This window comes from Schistocerca nitens, chromosome 5 (genome assembly GCF_023898315.1).
Source record: "Schistocerca nitens isolate TAMUIC-IGC-003100 chromosome 5, iqSchNite1.1, whole genome shotgun sequence".
In the NCBI taxonomy this organism is placed as follows: Eukaryota; Metazoa; Arthropoda; class Insecta; order Orthoptera; family Acrididae; genus Schistocerca; species Schistocerca nitens.
Window position 1 is genome coordinate 279,935,669 of NC_064618.1, and position 20,927 is coordinate 279,956,595.

Genomic DNA, 20,927 nt, shown 5'->3' on the forward strand with positions numbered 1-20,927 from the left:
AGTTAACCATTTCATTTCTTGTGTGAATGACAATCAGTAGTGGGTGCGAAAGGTAATAAGTGTCTCATGAGCTGCAAGATATAACAGTCTCCTTTACGATACCTCATGGTCCTGCTAATGCTTTCAAATGGCCATCATCAAAAGACCAGGGTGCAGTTCCCATTTCCCAAGTACTGCTCTTGTTGGACCATCCTTGTCAGTGTGCTAATCCAGGTCAGCTATACAAGTTCAACGAGAAGCAGATGAAGAAAACAAATGAACTCTTTTCAATAGTGCAGTGTTGATTGTTACATTGTAGGCAATATTAATTCATGAAAAGAGGTCATGAAGAAGTAAAATCATGAGAGAAGACAATAATAATATGTGAATAATATTATAAAAAGAAAATGGGTATAAATCTTATATATATCTCATTTTTGTTGTAAATTGTTTTTCCACTCACTTATAACATTGTAAAGTAATTATTTTGATGCAGAAATACCAGTTTTGTATGACACTTACTTAAAATCAGTGATCAATTTAAATATTTAATTGTCCATGAATTTCTGATCTTGAGAGTAGAGCTAGGTCTACCAAAAAACTTTTTTTTACATTTTGTATAGACAAGTACTGCCCCTTCTGAGTGTACATTTGCTAATTACAATGACCAACTAACATTCCATGAAATTTTTAGAACATTTAGGATGGGGGCTTTGGAGAAAATAATTTCTAAAAAATAAAAAAAAAATCAGATTCTTTAAGCTTTATGTACAAATATTTTGACAGTTTTAGAATTTCATGCATTAATTTCATAGCTGGAAGTTAGCAGTCCTTCCACATTATCATTTCTCAAGACAGTTAACATCCTGTGACTATTCACAGTTTCAAAGCATAATTTTGGAATTCACAAAAAAAATTACAAATTTTACGTAGTTTATTTTTTAAAAAAAAAAAACAGACAATGAAAAAATGCTCAGAAGTTTGTTTGTATTAATCATGTCTCATAGTATTGCGAACAAAGGATTTATTGAAAATAAATTCAGATCTGTCACTTTTGGTTTCTTTATTACAATTTTTCAATTTTCACTTTGGTTATGACATTTCCACAAATAGTCTCATTTAGAGAGGTGTGTAGCATTTTAACAGATCATCAGAAAATCAAAATATTGTAGTTTTGGAGAGGTATCATGTGAAACTTCAACATATATTTTTTCAGCAAACTTTGAAATAGTGGTTTGAGACATTCATTCTTGGCTTACGTCACTTTTTTATTCTTGGGAAGTAAACTCAGCCAGAAGATGGAAGCAGTTTGCAACAAGACTCATCCAAGTAATTGACTTTCTTACATTGCTTCAGATTCCAGTTTTTATGGCTTCGGCACCACATTTCCTATTATGGGCATTTTCATCACCGATGAGTGGTTTTGATATTCTAGCTCACCCTGCAATTCCCTGCTTATGGAGCTCTCTTCGCATTGTTGTGATGCTGGCAGGATTTGTGAGGGTGACATTCAGTTCTACAATGACTTTTCCAATTGTCACCTTCTTATTTTTCATGACAGTCCTCCGTAAGCAGTGTAAATCTTCAACATGATCCTACATCTTGGCTACCTTGATTACAGAAGCACCAGATGAGCACCAACAATTTGCCCATGTTGGAATTCACTTAGCTCCAACATAGATCACTCACAACTACACAGAATCCTGTTCTGATCATGACTGACATTTGCAACATATTGAGAGCATTGCATAGGTGTCATTCATTGTCAGATATGACAGCACCATCTGCAGGCGTGGCTAGCATCTGCATTGATGTTTCTGTATTTTTGTTCAACCCCTCTAAAGCCCACTACAGCCATGATGCTAATAAGTTATATGTTCTCGAAGTTCTGCCAAATCACGACCATCTCAGCGACTTTAACCAGTCTTGTCACACTATTGATTTGTTAAACCTCTGTCCTCTGAGCTGGAAACTGATGAGTGCCACCACACCTTTCATAGCTGTAAGCTTTGAGTATGCTTCATAACCTTTTGTACAGTGGTATATGTATCTGTCACAAGGAAAGTAAATCAGTTAACATCAGTAACAGAGAATAAAGCATATGATGTAGTGCCTTTTGTTGTAATGAAAGAAGTAGGCATTTGAAATAGTCTCTTTCTTTTGAATACAGGAAGGATTGGAAGGCTTGTGAGGCACAGGAACAATGAAAGGTTTGTATATAATTTTACTTTTTAAGGAATCAACAACCATAGTAATAAACTGGGTGCACATCAAATTAGCACAGGATTACACACCATTCTCAACATCAATAAGGTTTAACCATGTGCAGAGATTTTGTGATGATTTTGGCACTGGGTTTACAGAAATCCTGTGAGTTAGGTAATCTGTGTTGCATCAGAACATCATGGAAATGATCAACAATGAACTTCAGAAAACACCCACCATTGTACTCATATTTATGTCATAAATTTTTGATGAATGTATAAAGGCTGACTGTAACTGGTCTAGGAGTTAGAGCATAAAATCCACACCAATTTCCTTTTACAAATTCTCCCAGTATGGTCATATCATGCTGAGATAGAAAGGGCAGTGGTGTGTGGAAGATATTGAACTGCTATACTTGAGCTGGAACCCTGATTTCAGATTTGGGTTGATATGAGAATTACTCAGGCAACCATCATGCAAGGAGTAGACAATGTGGTGTTTTCCTACAGTAAAAAAGAATGCAAGAGCTGAAAGTAAAGAGACATATGTCATGCTGCGGCAAAAATGATCTACAAGAAACAACAGCTCTCAGTATTTGCCATATTTTTGGGTCCATCCCTGGATATAACAGCCATGCAGACTTGGATAGTATGAATCATAGCAATAATTATACTTCTCCTTGTAAATATTTTTGAGAAACTGATACTATGCCATCTGCCACTGCAAAATCTGCCAAGATATTAACAGAGCAAAAATTAGTATGGTCAGTCACTTCTCCAAGGGGCGTGGGGAAGGGAGTGGAGTGGAGGGGGGGGGGGGGGGGGGGGGAGAGACATACAGTTCAGAGACCCTGAACATAACTAATGTTATCCTCACAAGAGAAGTAATAGGCCACAATTAAAGAAAACTGAAGGAACCAAAACCTATAAAATCAAGCAAATACACTCCTGGAAATTGAAATAAGAACACCGTGAATTCATTGTCCCAGGAAGGGGAAACTTTATTGACACATTCCTGGGGTCAGATACATCACATGATCACACTGACAGAACCACAGGCACATAGACACAGGCAACAGAGCATGCACAATGTCGGCACTAGTACAGTGTATATCCACCTTTCGCAGCAATGCAGGCTGCTATTCTCCCATGGAGATGATCGTAGAGATGCTGGATGTAGTCCTGTGGAACGGCTTGCCATGCCATTTCCACCTGGCGCCTCAGTTGGACCAGCGTTCGTGCTGGACGTGCAGACCGCGTGAGACGACGCTTCATTCAGTCCCAAACATGCTCAATGGGGGACAGATCCGGAGATCTTGCTGGCCAGGGTAGTTGACGTACACCTTCTAGAGCACGTTGGGTGGCACGGGATGCATGCGGACGTGCATTGTCCTGTTGGAACAGCAAGTTCCCTTGCCGGTCTAGGAATGGTAGAACGATGGGTTCGATGACGGTTTGGATGTACCGTGCACTATTCAGTGTCCCCTCGATGATCACCAGTGGTGTACGGCCAGTGTAGGAGATCGCTCCCCACACCATGATGGCGGGTGTTGGCCCTGTGTGCCTCGGTCGTATGCAGTCCTGATTGTGGCGCTCACCTGCACGGCGCCAAACACGCATACGACCATCATTGGCACCAAGGCAGAAGCGACTCTCATCGCTGAAGACGACACGTCTCCATTCGTCCCTCCATTCCTGGTGTGTCCGCTGTGCCGTGTGTGTGATCATTGCTTGTACAGCCCTCTCGCAGTGTCCGGAGCAAGTATGGTGGGTCTGACACACCGGTGTCAATGTGTTCTTTTTTCCATTTCCAGGAGTGTATTTGTGCGAGGAAACATAAGGAGTCTATTGCAACTACACTGAACTATACAACTCTCCTTTGGCCATGTGGATGCTGCATTGAGTATTGTATGAGGCTTCTAATAGAATGCTAGCCTTGACCAAATCCATTACACCATGTTGCAGCACCTAATGGGAAATCATTCTCCCTTTTCAACTGCATTTGGGGAAAAGGAGACCACTCTGATACTTGTTGGGCTGCATTTGTTATACCCTTGTTGAAACAAGGGAATGAGTGTCCACATCAGGGTGTTTATCACTGCATTAACATTTCCAACTATGTGGAAAACACCTTAGAGCACACATGAACTGCTCCCTTGCCTGAGTTCTTGAATCCAGATGACTCCTCACTCACTTCTAGAGTAGTTTCAAGAGAGATTTCCATCTCATTGATAAACTGACCCTGCCAGAGGTTACTGTATGACAGCCAAGGTCACTATATGCCAGGCTTTGTTTTGTAAGCAAAATGTAGTAGACATATTTTTTTCAATCTTGAGAAGCCTAAGGTACCTCTTAGAGGTTTAACATCATTAGGCAGCTCTACCTATTGCATATCCAGGGAAGCCTTCCTTCATTTGTCCAGTCATTAATGTGGTATCAGTATTTCAAGTACAAAGCTGTTAAGAGAATCTTACACAAAATGCATGACTATTCAGCATCACCAAATTTGTCATCATAATCAAAGGGATAGTAACTATGGTAATGGAAGCAATATTGATCCCTATTCTTGGATGACTACTATATTTTGCACCACCTCCAGATCTGCAATCGCAACACATTAGGTGATCAGTTGCTTCATACCATCTCCAAATTTCTGGCAGGAAAGACCATGCACGTTGTCTACCACAATAATGAGTGAGGTATGTGTGGGTGTGTTGTCATGTTGCACCAACCAGTCTTTCTTTTTCCACAACTCTGGCCATTTGCACCAAACATTTTTCCCTCAGTCACCTCAAAACCTGACAGTAAAGCTGCCTATTGACAGTCTGACCAGGTGGAACAATCTCCTTTCGCACTATTCCTTGAATGTTGAAAAAAATATCAGCATTGACCTCATGTTGCTGAGAACTTTTCAAGGTTTTTTGGCATTGGAGAAGATGGCATTTGCCATTGCTGGAATTGATGCTTTGTTTCAGAGTAATAACCAGTAACTCAAGATTCATCACCTGTTATGATTCTAGATAAGAATTTTGGTCACTCTCGAAAACTTTTTTACAGCTCAGTGCACATGTGAATCCTGAGGTTTTGCTGGTTGCTGCTGAGAAGGCAAGGAACAAACTTTGCTACAATTCATCTGATGTTGAGTTCATTGGCTAGAATTCATTGACATGTACTATATGACAGCTCAAGTCTGTTACAAAAATCATGAATTGTCTGCCTTCGGTCCGAATAACGTCATGGATTTTCATGATCATTTGTGGTGTTGTGCATATTGACGGTTGAGCAGAATTTTTGTCATCTTCCACAGATTCTCAGCCTTCCTTGAAGTACTTGAACCACACAAATATTCTTGCCGGACTCAGTGCACTCTCACCAAATCCCTCTGTCAGCATGCTGTGGGTTTCAGCTGCAGTTTTCTTCAACTTTGAACAGAATTTTATGCAAATCTGTTCCCGGACACCTACTACTGCTACTCACAACTACATGCACCAAAGATGATGCAACTTTGTGCCACAGTAGCTACAATTTGTACCCTGAGACATCTAGTGGTGGAATTTTGTACTGCTACTGGTTTTACTGCTACAGTGAAATTCTTGGATATTTTGGGTAGCATCTCTCATAGTATAGTAGGAAGAATATGTGATTAAATTTGCAGGTGTCTTTAGGGTATGCAGGATGTGAAATTTAGAACATAGAGCTGCTTCCTCTGGCAGCAACAGTGACTAACCTGGCTAGGCATAGAGTAAAGCTTTCATTAATGTAGTGGTTACATCACGGCATGTTGCTTCAGCTCTATGCCAGAGTTCATCAGCTGAGTAGTGCCATGCCAATCTCTCAGCCCAGTCACCTCTGACCACATGTTTTGAGGGGTTGAGATATCTGGTGAATTTGCTAGCTGGAGTAAGTATCCAACACTTTCTGTATCAAGGTAAGTCAGGGTAGCACAGGCAACAAATGGTCTAGCATTATATGGCTGAAAGGTAACATAACAGAGATCTTAAAGATAAGGCATAGCCAATGCCCATAACATGTCAGAAATGTAAAGGCTGAAACTTTGTGCCAGATTAAAACTGTGTGCCAGACTGGGACTCGAACCTGAGACCTTTCCCTTTTGCAGGCAAACACTTAAGGGCTGAGCTATCCAAGGATGACTCACAATCTGCCCCCACTGCTGAACTTCTGCCAGTACCTCATCTCCTACCTTCTAAACATCACAGAATTTCTCCTGCATACCTTGCAGGAAGAGCAGTTCTGTAAGAAAGAATCAGATAAGAGCTTACATCACAATGCACACTTCACTCCTGAGTGAATTTTCATTCTGAAAATAATCCTTGAGGTTGTGGCTAAGCCATGCTTTCACAATATCCTTGCTTCTAGGGGTACAAGTCACACAGAACTTCTCAAAAGTTTGGAAGTTAAGAAATGATGTACTGGCAGAAGTAAAGCTTTGAGGACAGGTTGAGAGTCATACTTGGATAGCTAAGTCTGTGAGCAGTTTCCAGCAAAAGGCAGAAGTCCCAGATTAGAGTCCTGGTCCAGCACACAGTTTTTATCCGCTAGACAGTTTCAAATCAGTGCACATTCTACTGTACAATGAAAATTCATTCTATAGTGTCCAAATTACCAGCTTTGTGAACCAGAGGTGATCATGTAGTGTACTCAGTGCCACCACATACCATACACTAGGTGCTGAGCCCATAATATGCTGATGATACAAGCAATATTGCAATGTTCATACCCCTTGGAGCTTGCATGTTTGGATATATCCATCATTTGTATGCAGAACTGGGACTTATCTGGAAGGATGAAATGTTGCCATTCCTGTGTCTCTGTTATTGTTGGCCACATCATTGTCAGCATGCCTTTTTCTGCTGTCCTGTCGAGGAATGCTGCAACAGTGGGCACTCTGCCGACAGTCCTTGGTGCACTGTCTATGTGGACGCCTGTATTGCTGCAAATAGGCCCATTTTATGACTGAAGGCACATGATGTGGCTGTATGATACTGCATGGCCAAGTAAACAATATCTCTGTTCTCTAGGGTTGTGGTTAACATGCCTATTGAAATCCTGCAAGGTCTTGACTATGGCCCTCCTTAACTCATCAGTTCCTTATTTGCATGACAGTCATCGTATCCTGACCAGCTTGAGTAGCAACATAGTGGAGGGATAAACTTCAATCTCGATAGTCCATAGTCCTGCCACTGTCACATTTTGGCGTATGCTGAAGATGTTCTCCCTCTCAAATAAAGCGTAATATGATCTTATCACACACAAACAACATTCAGATTCAATTTGGGAATGAAAAACCTGTTACATAATCTTTTCTTGTATAAATACTGTAGATGGCATCACTCATATCTACTGTGTGCAGTTGTGCTAAAATCCAACTCATCTGTGTATCCAAGCATGTATGAGGGTGGTTTGAAAAGTTCTCAGAATCACCGTGAGAAGTCACCACTAGCGCAATGAGTTGTTCACGTGATAGTCATTGGACTGTTGCCTGTAAATACTTGCCACATCAGTGCTCTTGGAGGAGAGCTGTGGCGGTGACATGGCTCTGTTATTGTTCCTGGGTAGTGATTTGCAAAGATGGAAAAAATCGAGGGTCGAGCTGTAATTAAGTACTTCGTAAAGAAAGGTATGAAAGCAAAGGACATTCATGCCGACTTCCAGAACATGCTGGGGGACTCTGATCCTTCATATTCAACTGTTGGCAAGTGGACAAATTAATTTAAATTTGGTTGGGAGAGCTTAGATGATGGTGCGTGCAGTGGTCGGCCAAGATGTGTCACAACTCTAGAAATCATTGCAAAAGTGCACAAAATGGTCATTTAGGATCGCCAATTGAAAGTGTGTAAAATTGCTTACACTTGCGAGATGTCATATGAAAGGGTATATCACATTTTATCTGAAGAATTAGAAATTAAAAAAATATTTGCAAGATGGGTGTCACGACTCTTGACGCGATGCAACGCACACATGTGCCATTACTGTGGCAAAATTACATGAACTAAGGTATGAATTGTTGGCACACCCACCTTATTCACCTGATATAACTCCCTCAGACTTCCATCTCTTCCCAAAACTGAAAATTTTTCTTGCTGGATGAAGATTCACTTCAGATGAAGAATTGATAGCCGAAGTTGACAACTATTTTGCAGGCCTGGAGGAAACTCATTTTCGAGATGGAATGAAGGTACTGGAACATCGTTGGACGTACTTTTTTTCTATTCCATTCCGAGAACTTTTCAAACCACCCTCGTACACTCCATGCCAGTTTGACGTTTGTTGCATGTCACCTTTGTGGTGTTTCTGTTGTATTTTAATGGTCAGTGATGTATTAAATGGCAATGCAAATTCCTCATCATGATACCTAAAAATATTCCTTTACAGGTTTGATATGCCTCGTGTAGCAAGAATTGGCTCAGTGTCAAGTTTCCTGTGGGCATTATTGGGAGCAGTACTATGGAGTAAACTGGCTTCAAGTCCAGGTGATACTAATGATCCCTCAGTCACTTCCCTTTCTGAAGACCACAGGCTTTCAGGAGGAGGAATACTTGCTTGCATTTTGTACATGTTTGGTAGGTACTTTGCTTTGTATTCATTAACTAACATTTGTTTTAACCATTCTTCATTTTACTTCAAAACACTGGAAAAATTACGAAAATTATTTTCATAAGCAGCACTTGTAAACTGCAGCCTTGTTTTGGACACAAAGAAAGGTTTTTAGGTAACTAAGAGTCAATTTGTTTGTTGTGAACCAGTTGTAAGTGTGTTGCTATATTCTCGCGGGTGTGTCTGGTGTTGTCAATTTGAACCTTTTATCATTGTAGTTGTATCATCAGCAGGCACTGCAGGTTTTGAAGAGTCCTCCAATGTCTTTGGGGTAAATCATTTATGGAAGTCAAGGCCAGGAGCAGACTAAGGGCAGAATCTTGTGAGACACCATGTTTAATGTTTCCTAACTCCAAATTTAGTTTTATTCCTGTTGTTTTCATTTGTGATTGTGGCTCTAATGCTTTTAATGCCATAATTTTTAGATTCACTAGCATAATTTTTTTATCTGTACAATCAAAGACATTGTGAGGTCATATTTACAAGATGATTCTTGTTGTTTAGTTATGCCAGAACTGAAATTGTGAGGTCAAACTGCTTTCTTTGTAGAGAAGCCTTTACAGAAGCCAAATTGAGTTATTGTTGAAAGGATGGAGGAAGACATGCCTATAATTAGTGGTCATTTATTTACCTTCACTTTTATAAATAAGTGTTACTGGTGCATATTTCAGTCTTTCAGGAAGTACACCTTGACATATTTACTGGTGACAAAGATATCTCTAGAGGAGTACTGTTAAACCTGCTCAAGATTTCAGTACTTTAGGTGAAGCACTGCCATAGCCACAAGAGTTACTACATTTCGATGATTTAATGATTTTTGTGATCTCTATAACAGTTGATTTGACAAAACTGTTGTCTGCTGGTGGGTTATGCGATATCTGTCAAAGTAGTTCTAATGGATCTGCCTTTGATGGTCCTTTTTTTTTCACACTGTGTTTTCAGCTGCTGAAGGTAGCATCCAGTTATTTTTATTTATCATCATCTATGCATCTGCTACTGTCATCATATAATTGATCATGATTGACGGAGGACATCGAAATGGTGCAAAAAAGGGCAGCTTGTTTTGTATTATCATGTAATAGGGGAGAGAGTGTGGCAGATATGATACATGAGCTGGGATGGAAGTCATTAAAGCAAAGACGTTTTTCGCTGCGGCGAGATCTATTTAGGAAATTTCAGTCACTAACTTTCTCTTCCGAATGCGAAAATATTTTGTTGAGCCCAACCTACATAGGTAGGAATGATCATCAAAATAAAATAAGAGAAATCAGAGCTCGAACAGAAAGGTTTAGGTGTTCATTTTTCCTGCGCGCTGTTCGGAAGTGGAATGGTAGAGAGATAGTATGATTGTGGTTCAATGAACCCTCTGCCAAGCACTTAAATGTGAATTGCAGAGTAATCATGTAGATGTAGATGTAGATGAAACTGACTAAATAACTACTGTATATAGTTTGATCATATCATTCTTAATAATGGTCCAACCTACCTTCACTTTGTTTTAGAATTTTGAGTTTTTTGTGTGTACTCTATGGCTCTGAGTGTTTGATGACACAGTGGTAAATTTTACAATATTGCTCATTGTGAACCTTTAAGTATTGATAAAAGATAGTAGTTGACCATTGTATTTTTGCACCTGGGAGTGGGGGTGCTCTGGTCGGCTTATCATGAGTTTTTATCATGATATTTCACAAAGACGTGCTGAACCACTTGATAGTACATGCACAACTGCCTAGAAATATTCACAGTGTGATGCACTTTCTTTAGTCAACACTGTACTTGTTTACTGTAACGCAACCACATGTTTCTGATAATGGCCACTGGAGGCCAAGTGCAATAAAAACATGGCTGGGTAGTACTCTTTTAAATTAAATAAATCTCTCTTTGTGGCAGAAGGTTCTTTCCTCCCAGCATTTAGCCACCCTTTCTCTAAACTGCAATCATCCCTGTACCACTGTAATAAAAAACCAGACTTGTAGTAGTAAAAGAATATTTTAAAGAAGAAATTAAATTTCTCATCTACTGTGTGTCCTTGGTAAACATCTCCCCACTGTTCACCCAGTAAATACATTCCCAAAAGTGTTATTGAACCAGCATCTGCAAAACTGTACATTTTTCTTCCTGACTAAATCTAATTGATGGGAATGCTTTATTGTAGCTATTCAGCGATCATGGTCAGGCAAACGATTTATTGTGGGATCTTGTATCTATTTCATGAAATAATGTTGGATTTAGGAATAAATCACTGTTGCACTCTTTCTTTCTATTCTTATTGAGAATGTTAATGTGAGAGCAAACCAATTCTGGACATCTGTAACTCTAAATGCCTGCATTGAGTAATACCTGAGATTAAATGAAGGTTGTAATCATCACATACAATTACACACACATCAGAATTTTATCATTCTCATTTAGCAAACTTCTTACGGAACTTCTTAATTGAAAAATAAAATGTATTTTGATTCAACCACACTAGAGGAAGCAACAAAATTATGGAAATCTCATTGTGAACCAATGCTGTTTAAGTGTTCTAACTCTTTTCTGTTTCCACAAAACATTGTAGTGGAGAAAGTAGGTCTGTATTGTATGTACTGTTTATTATTAGAAACTCAATGCTCTATACTGAAGTGTTTATGTCTTCAGTCCTTGTTTAAAATTACTTTACTGGGTTGATTTATGGATATATTTCCAATTTCCAGGCAGAAAGCTATACTTGTATAAGTTGAGTAAATGTATTACAAATTACTAATATTGTGATAAATCAGTTTCTTCTATAATACATTACACTTGTTGAGGTCAAGGAAAAATACTACCTATTATTAGCAGTGCAGTACCTCTGTTTTTTTCTGTAAAACATAATACTGAATTTTGTCTGTTACAGCCTCCCTGAGCTTGACATCTGTTAACAAACCGGGTGCTAAAGGATCACTAGTTGGATATTCATCATCAGGGCTACCACTGTACACTTTTACTAGTAGTGCTCTCCATGACAAGTCTCGATCAGCCCTCATAATTGCCAGTTCAATGCTTCGGCAGGTACTTGGCAGCAATAATAGCCGCAGAATATTCTACTTCCTGTGTCTCAATTTGAGTAAGTACAGTGAAGTTTACATTAATCTTTATGTTAAACTCTCAGTCAGTCTCACTGTCACTCACAATGACATGACTGTGTCATAAATCTTTGGCGAACCAAACTGTATCAGCAGCAACACTTCTGTCCTGATGAAATGCTTCTTCTCATCAAAACAAACTGAAGGATCCTCATGACAGCACTGAAGTTGTGGCATCTCTCTTAAGCTCTCTTTATATATGTGTGTCAAATATGTCCTGGAGTTTTCTAAAATAGTGCTCTTTCCACATTATCACCATAAAACTACTGAGATAAGTAGGATATTTTAATCTATATTTCAAAAACTGAAAATTTTCTTTTTGCCCTTAATTAAGTCAGTACCATGTGAATTGCTTCTAAGCAGAATCCTGGCAAGTTCCATGTGTTTCTCATCTGCAGCTGGTTTAGATATAACACTGATACCTGTTTTGTTATAAGCCACATATCTTTTGTAAAAATTGTAGACAATGCAGCCTTGTAGTTACATAGATTCCCCGCAATGCAAGCACAGCTGTATCACCCCTATCTGATAATAACAATACAATCTGTTGCTGAAGGTAGGAAGTCACTCTCTCATTGTGCAGAGTATCAAACATTTCCATTTGCCTTCCAGCTAATATACCAGAATCTATTTTGAAAGAGAATTACTTCACTGTGATTGGAAGCTACTGTTGACATTTTTTCCATGTTTGCATAATTTGGGTTTTCTTAAACTCCATCTTTGACAATGTGTTTCTTTTTCTCTTTACCTAGACATGTCTCAACATCTATGTGTCACCTTCTATGGCTCTTGATTAATTTCTGGAAAAATTTTCTGTGGAGGTGGTCGTAGTTTATAGATTTTATAACCAGCACTAAATAAATGAACAGCTGTATTTTTCATCTCTAATTTATTCCAGCAGCAATTGGTTTTGTCATTTCATTATGCCATTGCCATCACAGGCCATCTATGGTAACATAGTGGCTGAGTTTATATTGCCAGATAAAATATCACGCAAAAGTGAATCAGGATCCGCATCAGTATATGCAACATGGCTGTACACTCATAAACATTCTGAGCAGTGTTGCTCACATTGTTTACGACATATATAAGATAAGTTGAAACTGGTTGCCTCTGGAATAAACCAGAGATGAAAATACAGCTGTTGGTTTATTTATTGGCTGTCACCCTAACATCCCTCCTAACAAGCATCAATGAAGTGAAATTAGTGTATAGCTTTCCCTGTACTTCACTGTTTGTGTGGAATGATATTTCCAATCCTTGTTTCCTTGGAATGTTTCCCAACCTCTTGATATTTTTGTTTGCTTTTTTATTTTATTTTTCAGTTTATTTATTATTTGTGTTCTGAATCTTTTCTCTCTGGCTATCTGGTGTATTGTGTTTACTTCATGTCTATCGATGAGTTTGCCCAGTGAAGTTCTGTTAAATCTGTGTAGTTTGTATCTGAAACTTGAATTTCTATGTGTCAGGGGATGAACAAAACCATGATGTTTTCACATAATTGTACCAGTATATTACACTGTATTGTTTTGGATGTCTAATTTCAGGAATATTTTGTTTTTAGTGTGGTTCAGAAAAATGCGTGTAGAGACCGTAGGTGAGCCCATTGCTAGGCTTTCTTTCTGTAAATAGATCACCTTGTTGAAAGTGAAGTATTTCTATTCTGTTAAAATCCTTAGAGTGGCTTTAATTTCATCCAAGTGTGCATTTTCTACATATGCATGATTGTGCAATTGTTCTTTAATAATGCTCATTGTTTGCCCTGTTGCCACGTTTGTGTAGATGGATGAGATGTCAAAAGATGGAAGCTTTGCTGTTGGTAGTACATTTATGTATTTTATCTTTTCTGTCAGTTCATGGGTGTTTGGAGGTTCTATAGTTTGTGGAAGTGTACAATTTCTGTAATAATGTGTGCATTTGTCTAGCTAGATGAAATGGTGCATTTTTGAAGTTAATTTCTAGTCTAATTAGACATTTTTGTTTATTTAGATTTGGTAGACAATTTAGAAAGGATGGTTTGGAGTTGTTTTGTGTCATATATTTAGCTTGAACTTTTGTGATAATAAATTTTGTAAGTTTTTATAAGTTTCTGTACATAGTATTTTAAATAAAGTGGAGTATAAATAAACCCAAATTTAATTCAAAAACACAGACAAAACATCAACAGGAGCTTCCAACCCCAGAACATTCATACTCTCAAAGCCATGGTAAGCATTTCCCACAAAACGCTACACAAATTCAAAACTGCAACCGTAGAGGTGCACAAAACTATCATCAACATTATTTTTAACAAATTCTGTCAGAGTACTATTATAATTCCTGGTTTTATAGAAGTCAGTGTAAACAGTCAAGTAACCTGCTGCACAAGTAACCAAAAGAAAGCAGAAATTCTGTGGTTAAAACAAGAAATTTGTTTCGTATATGCTAGAAAATAGCAACTTACTGTTCAGTTACGGAAACCACACCTTGAATTAGCTAATCTCATAAAAAATATCAGCTTATTTTAATGACATCACACAAGGTATCAAGTCATGCACAGAAACACTAATGCGATTGAGGAATGAAACACAAGACAAGAAACTGGATCACGTCATGAAATCCATAAACCCGAGAGTTAAGAATACATGATGGGTGCCCAACACACATTCCATGACTGACTTATCAATCTAGATGATGTAGTACTAACAAAACAAGAAGGAGAATTGCTTGAATAGGGGCCCAGAATCAATATAAATACAAACACAGCATTCGAAACAATAGAAAACCTGATCACAGAAACAGAACACATAATAAAACAGGAAGAAAAGTTGGAAAACCCAAATTCATTGCCAACCTGACAAGGGAACTGGTAGTAGAACAGATAAAACACATACTCAAGATCCACATCAACTCAAAAATATAAACAGCAGAACAAAACATTTCCAGAAAAGTGCACAAAAGTAAAAGAATATAAAGCAGCCATCACCATAGCACATAAAAGAAATGCCCTTATGAGTGAAACGGTACATTAGCAAAGCAGAAAACTTCATACAACAATTTCATTAAATTAATCATTTATCCCACCAGGAGGCACTAATGAAGCATACACAGACTGTATATGCCCCAGCACAAATGGGAAATCTGGGAAACACCCAGAAATTTTTTTTCATTTGGAAGCAAACCAGTAAAAAGTGGGAATTTTTTATTGTTTTTGTTTTTGGTTAAATTTTTGTAATGTTTACTGGTAAGAACCGATAGTCTAATGAAGACTAATGCCAGTGCAAAATAATATTGTGGCAAAGAAACATAAACAAGAGAAAAACAGCAAAATAGAATTGAGGTTGCAGTGGAAATGTGCCATTTACAACAACAAAACACAGTTCGCCCACAGGTGGTTTTTTTTTCTGCTCGTCCATGTGTACAGCCTGGTACAGAAACTTACAACAACTTCAAAATTACCAACACAAAGTCCAACACAAAAGGACCCCAAAGCACCCAATCTAAATGGTCTACCAAAAATAAAATAAACAAACACAGTTATCTGATTAGACCAATAAGTAACTTCAAAAATGTACCATCTTTGCACAGAAATTACTACAGAAATTGCATGCTCCTTCAAACAGTAGGAACCTACAAAACACCAGTGAATTGATGGCAAAGATAAAAGGCATAAATATACACCAACAGCAAAGCTTATATCTTTTGACATCTCATCCATGTGCACAAATGTGCAAATAGGAGTAACAGTGAGAATTTTTATTAAAGAACAACTGCAAAAACAATGGAATGCAGCAAATACACATAATATAAAATTAAAGCTTTTCTAAAGATTGAAACTTCCTGACAGATTAAAACTGTGTGCCGGACTGAGACTCGAAAGATTGTAACAGAATATAACTATTTCAGTTTCAACAAGGAGTTCTGTTTACATATAGAATGCCCAGCACTGGTCTCAAGTATCAGTGGTCTACTTGCTAATGTATTTCTGAACCACGTTGAACACACACATATGCACACACAGGAAAAACCACAACAAAAGTTCTCCCCCAGCAGCAGAACAAAAATGTTTTCACTAAACATTCAAAATTAGCACCATATAGTGAACAGACAAGCAGCACAATAACATAGTGCCTCTCTATAAGTATGGCGACATAAGTGTTTGCCTGTATCCCATTTTTGTGTAAAAATCATCTGAAGACAGTCGAGAGTGAAGCACAGAAAGATGCGGAAATCAGTGTATGTATGGGGGTAAGGCAATTACTATCCACAAAGTAGTTGTAAATTTTATTGTAATCAAATATGAAACTTACAAGAACATCATTTTTTGACATAGTCCCCTTACATTTCAACACACTTGGTCCATCATTGTACAAGTTTCCTGATGCCCTCATAAAAGAAGGTTCTTAGTTGAGCTGCGAGCCTGGAATGCACCGCTTCTTTCACTGTTTCGTCCGAGGCAAATCGACGGGCCCTTAATGCCTGTTTGAGTGGACCAAACAAGTGATAGTCAGAAGGGGCAAGATCGAGTATATATGGAGGATGATGCAGTACTTCAAATTTGAGTTTCTGGAGTGTTTCAGCAGTGTGGGCAGCAGTATGTGGACAGGCATTGTCGTGCAACAACACAACACCTTTTGACAGCAATCCTCAGTGTTTGCTATGAATTACAAGCTTTAGCCTGGCAGTAAGCATCTCACTGTAACATACACTGTTTATTGTTGTGCCACTTTCCCCATAATGCTCCATTACTAGATCCTGTGCGCCCCAAAAAATCGTAACCATCAGTTTTCCTGCAGACGGTTGGGTCTTGAACTTTTTCTTGCATGGCGAATTTGGATGTTTTCATTCCATACTCTGCCATTTACTCTCCGGCTTGTAATGATGGATCCCTGTTTCATCGCCAGTAATGATCCTGTCTAAGAAGTTGTCCCCTTCATTACCATAGCGATCCAAATGATTTTTGCAGATGTCCAAGTGCATTTGTTTATGCAACTATGTGAGTTGTTTAGGGACCCATCTTGCACAAACTTTATGAAACCCAAGTCTGTTGTGGATGATTTTGTAGGCAGAACTGTGACTAATTCGCAGATGATGTGCCAGTTTGTCAATAGTTAATTGTCTGTCTAAGGGAATCATTTCACGGGAACACTCAATGGTTTCTTCATTTGTGGCGGTAAACGGTTGTCCGGCTCCTTCATCGTGCATAACACTTGTGCGACCATTTCGGAATTTTTCAATCCATTAGTAGACACTCCGTTGTGGCAAAACACTGTTCTCTTACTGTACCGAAAGTCTTCGATGAATCTCAGCCCCTGATACGCCATATGATCATAAAAAACAGATCACTGAACTTTGCTCTTCTTTGGTGAAAATAGACAATGGAGCTGATGCAAATAGACAATGGAGCAGCCATGATTAACAGCATGGCAGTGATAATGAAAGTAACGTAGCAACTTGAAAATTGCAAAGATATAACAACAGATAAACAAAGCAATGCAAAATGACAGTACTACCAAAATAAACAAAAATATAACTAAATTGCAGATTATAATTGACTTACCCTCATAATTGCAATAGGAAAGGTACACACCAAAGATGCACTGTTGAGCAGAAAATAAGTACAGTGACATCATAAAAACTATCCATGAAAAATTAATTCCAGAAATTAGCAAATTTCTTTGCCATGCTGACAAAATGATGAAAGGCATAGAAACAAGCCAACCTGTAGCAGTCCATTTACACATGTAATTTAGATTCAGATGAGCGGTCAAAACAAACAAAATGCATATGTTATCATTTTTAGGACTAAAATAGAACAACAACTGTGACCTTTGTAATCAATTTTACATAAAAGAACTCAGAAGGTGACACATAGATGTCGAAACATGTTTGGGTAAATAGGAAAGGAAATACATTGAATTTTGCATTAGGTGGAATTTAAAAAGCACAAAACTGTTTCAGTAGTTTGGTATATTAATGTTACAATTACGTTCTGGATTGATGTGGAACTTGTTGTTGTTGTTGTTGTGGTCTTCAATCCTGAGACTGGTTTGATGCAGCTCTCCATGCTATTCTATCCTGTGCAAGCTTCTTCATCTCCCAGTACCTACTGCAACCTACACCTTCTGAATCTGCTTAGTGTATTCATCTCTTGGCCTCCCCCTACGATTTTTACCCTCCACGCTGCCCTCCAATACTAAATTGGTGATCCCTTGATGCCTCAGAACATGTCCTACCAACCGATCCCTTCTTCTGGTCAAGTTGTGCCACAAACTCCTCTTCTCCCCAATCCTATTCAGTACCTCCTCATTAGTTATGTGATCTACCCATCTAATCTTCAGCATTCTTCTGTAGCACCACATTTCGAAAGCTTCTATTCTCTTCTTGTCCAAACTATTTACCATCCATGTTTCACTTCCATACATGGCTACACTCCATACAAATACTTTCAGAAATGACTTCCTGACACTCAAATCTATACTCGATGTTAATAAATTTCTCTTCTTCAGAAGCGCTTTCCTTGCCATTGCCAGTCTACATTTTATATCCTCTCTACTTTGACCATCATCAGTTATTTTGCTCCCCAAATAGCAAAACTCTACTACTTTAAGTGTCTCATTTCCTAATCTAATACCCTCAACATCACCCAATTTAATTCGACTACATTCCATTATCCTTGTTTTGCTTTTGTTGACGTTCATCTTATATCCTCCCTTCAAGACACCATCCATTCCGTTCAACTGCTCTTCCAAGTCCTTTGCTGTCTCTGACAGAATTACAATGTCATCGGCGAACCTCAAAGTTTTTATTTCTTCTCCATGAATTTTAATACCTACTCCGAATTTTTCTTTTGTTTCCTTTACTGCTTGCTCAATATACAGATTGAATAACATCGGGGAGAGACTACAACCCTGTCTTACTCCCTTCCCAACTACTGCTTCCCTTTCATGTCCCTCAACTCTTATAACTGCCATCTGGTTTCTGTACAAATTGTAAATAGCCTTTCGCTCCCTGTATTTTACCCCTGCCACCTTTAGAATTTGAAAGAGAGTATTCCAGTCAACATTGTCAAAAGCTTTCTCTAAGTCTACAAATGCTAGAAACGTAGGTTTGCCTTTCCTTAATCTTTCTTCTAAGATAAGTCGTAAGGTCAGTATTGCCTCACGTGTTCCAGTATTTCTACGGAATCCAAACTGATCTTCCCCGAGGTCGGCTTCTACTAGTTTTTCCATTCGTCTATAAAGAATTTGTGTTAGTATTTTGCAGCTGTGGAACTTACAGACCACAAATAAATAAATCATGAACTGACCCAATCACTATCCCAAGCAAAAGGCAAGAGCAATCCAGCCATTGATGGAGTGGACTTAAAGAATCTATCAGACCTAGTACTTGGAGAGAGAACCATACAATTTAAAAGTTGCCTTCAGAGTAAACGGTTACACTGTCAAAGTAATAAACAGAGAACTGCATCCTAGATGATCTGGAACTGTTGGCAAAAAATAAATGTTTACAATTCTCTCATCACGTGTATTATCAATCACTTACTGCATTAGAAGGGTTTTAAGGAAACATGGTGCTGACACTGTAATCAAATTAATAAAAAAAAAAAGATGTGCATAAATTCTTGAATTTTTAAAAGATCACCATTTTATGCTAGCCATGGGAGGAACATACAGAATAACTGGCACATACAGTCAGGTATACTTTTGAACCAGGATAACAAGATTTATTACCTTGTTGACACACTCAGGAGTGAATTTCAAGCAGGCATCACAGATAAAGCAGCAGTAGTTGACCATTCACAACATCAGGGACCACCAAATACTGTTCCTTAAAAATAGAATTTTATCCAGATACAAATGTCACTATGTTATAAAGCAATAGAAGTTCAAAATCATGAAATCAACTTCAACAAAAAAGGAGAAGAACTCAAACTGGATAAGATGTGAGTGTCGGTGTTTACCAAAGCAAGTAGTACTATGATTATAAGCTTACAGTGACTTGTATACAACAAACACTCATGGTAATGTTGATGGAGAGAGAATGAATTCATACTACAACCTAAATGAGGAAGGAACAAAACAAATTGTTGTTTACTATGAGCATCACATTTAAGCAAATGGCAATCAAAAATAAGTGTGTTACAGAAGGTATCGGAAAGAAACAGAATGCGAGAATGAAATTTGTAATGTTTCTTACGTCTCCTTGATTTTTGTATACATCTTGGTATGAGATTCTAACTGATATACTTGAAGACAATCATTACAGAAATGGAAGTGGGAGCAAATGATGATGGAGTGGAAGATATGATAATGAGAGAAGAATTTGACAAAGCACTGAAAGACTTAAATCCAAACAAAACCCCTGGAGTAAATGGCATTTCCACAGAATTATTGAGATCCTTGGAGAGCTAGTCATGACAAAACTACACCACCTGGTGTGCATGATATATGAGAATTTGAGAACTGTAAATATCATCAGACTTCAAGAAGTCTCTCCCTCCCACCCTCCCTCCCTCCCTCCCTCCCTCCCTCCCTCCCTTCCCCTCCCCAAACAAACGAACCAGGTGTAAGCAGTTTTGTTGATTAAATAGTTTAGAATCTTGTTTGGAAGTCTTGTTATTGTTCGCACATGTGTACTGGTAGACATAGATGCTGCACAGCTTCAAGGTGGGATGATGCTGGCAGTTTACTATGCATTGTAGTATCTGTTGGCTCAGTAGTTGGTGTCCTAGCTTGAAGAAGGGATGCACCATCAGATAAAGAGCACACCCTAACAATGAACACATCACAAAAACAAGAAAGAGTCTCATTACCAGTCTGATCTGATGGAACTGTCAATTGTTACTATCAGATAGAGTTCATACAATTTCATGATGAGTGTGCATACTATAAGTGTATATGCATTGTTCCTTCATATCCACAGATTGTAACTGAAGATGCAATATAGATATAACAGCTTCAAAATTTTCAGATTCCAGCTCAAGAACAACTGCAGTGGAGAAAAAATCTGAAACTAGTTTAATCTAGATGGTTTTATTTAA

At 38.3% G+C, this 20,927-nt stretch overlaps 1 protein-coding gene across 1 annotated transcript in view; it reads left to right on the top strand.

Moving 5' to 3' along the window:
• Positions 1-20,927, top strand: part of LOC126259236 (zinc transporter 5-like) — a 240,826-nt gene that overhangs the window by 167,527 nt on the left and 52,372 nt on the right. The window contains exons 7-8 of the mRNA XM_049955858.1: positions 8,577-8,764; positions 11,677-11,886. Coding sequence (XP_049811815.1) covers positions 8,577-8,764; positions 11,677-11,886 — 398 coding nt within the window. The remainder of the gene's footprint in view (positions 1-8,576; positions 8,765-11,676; positions 11,887-20,927) is intronic.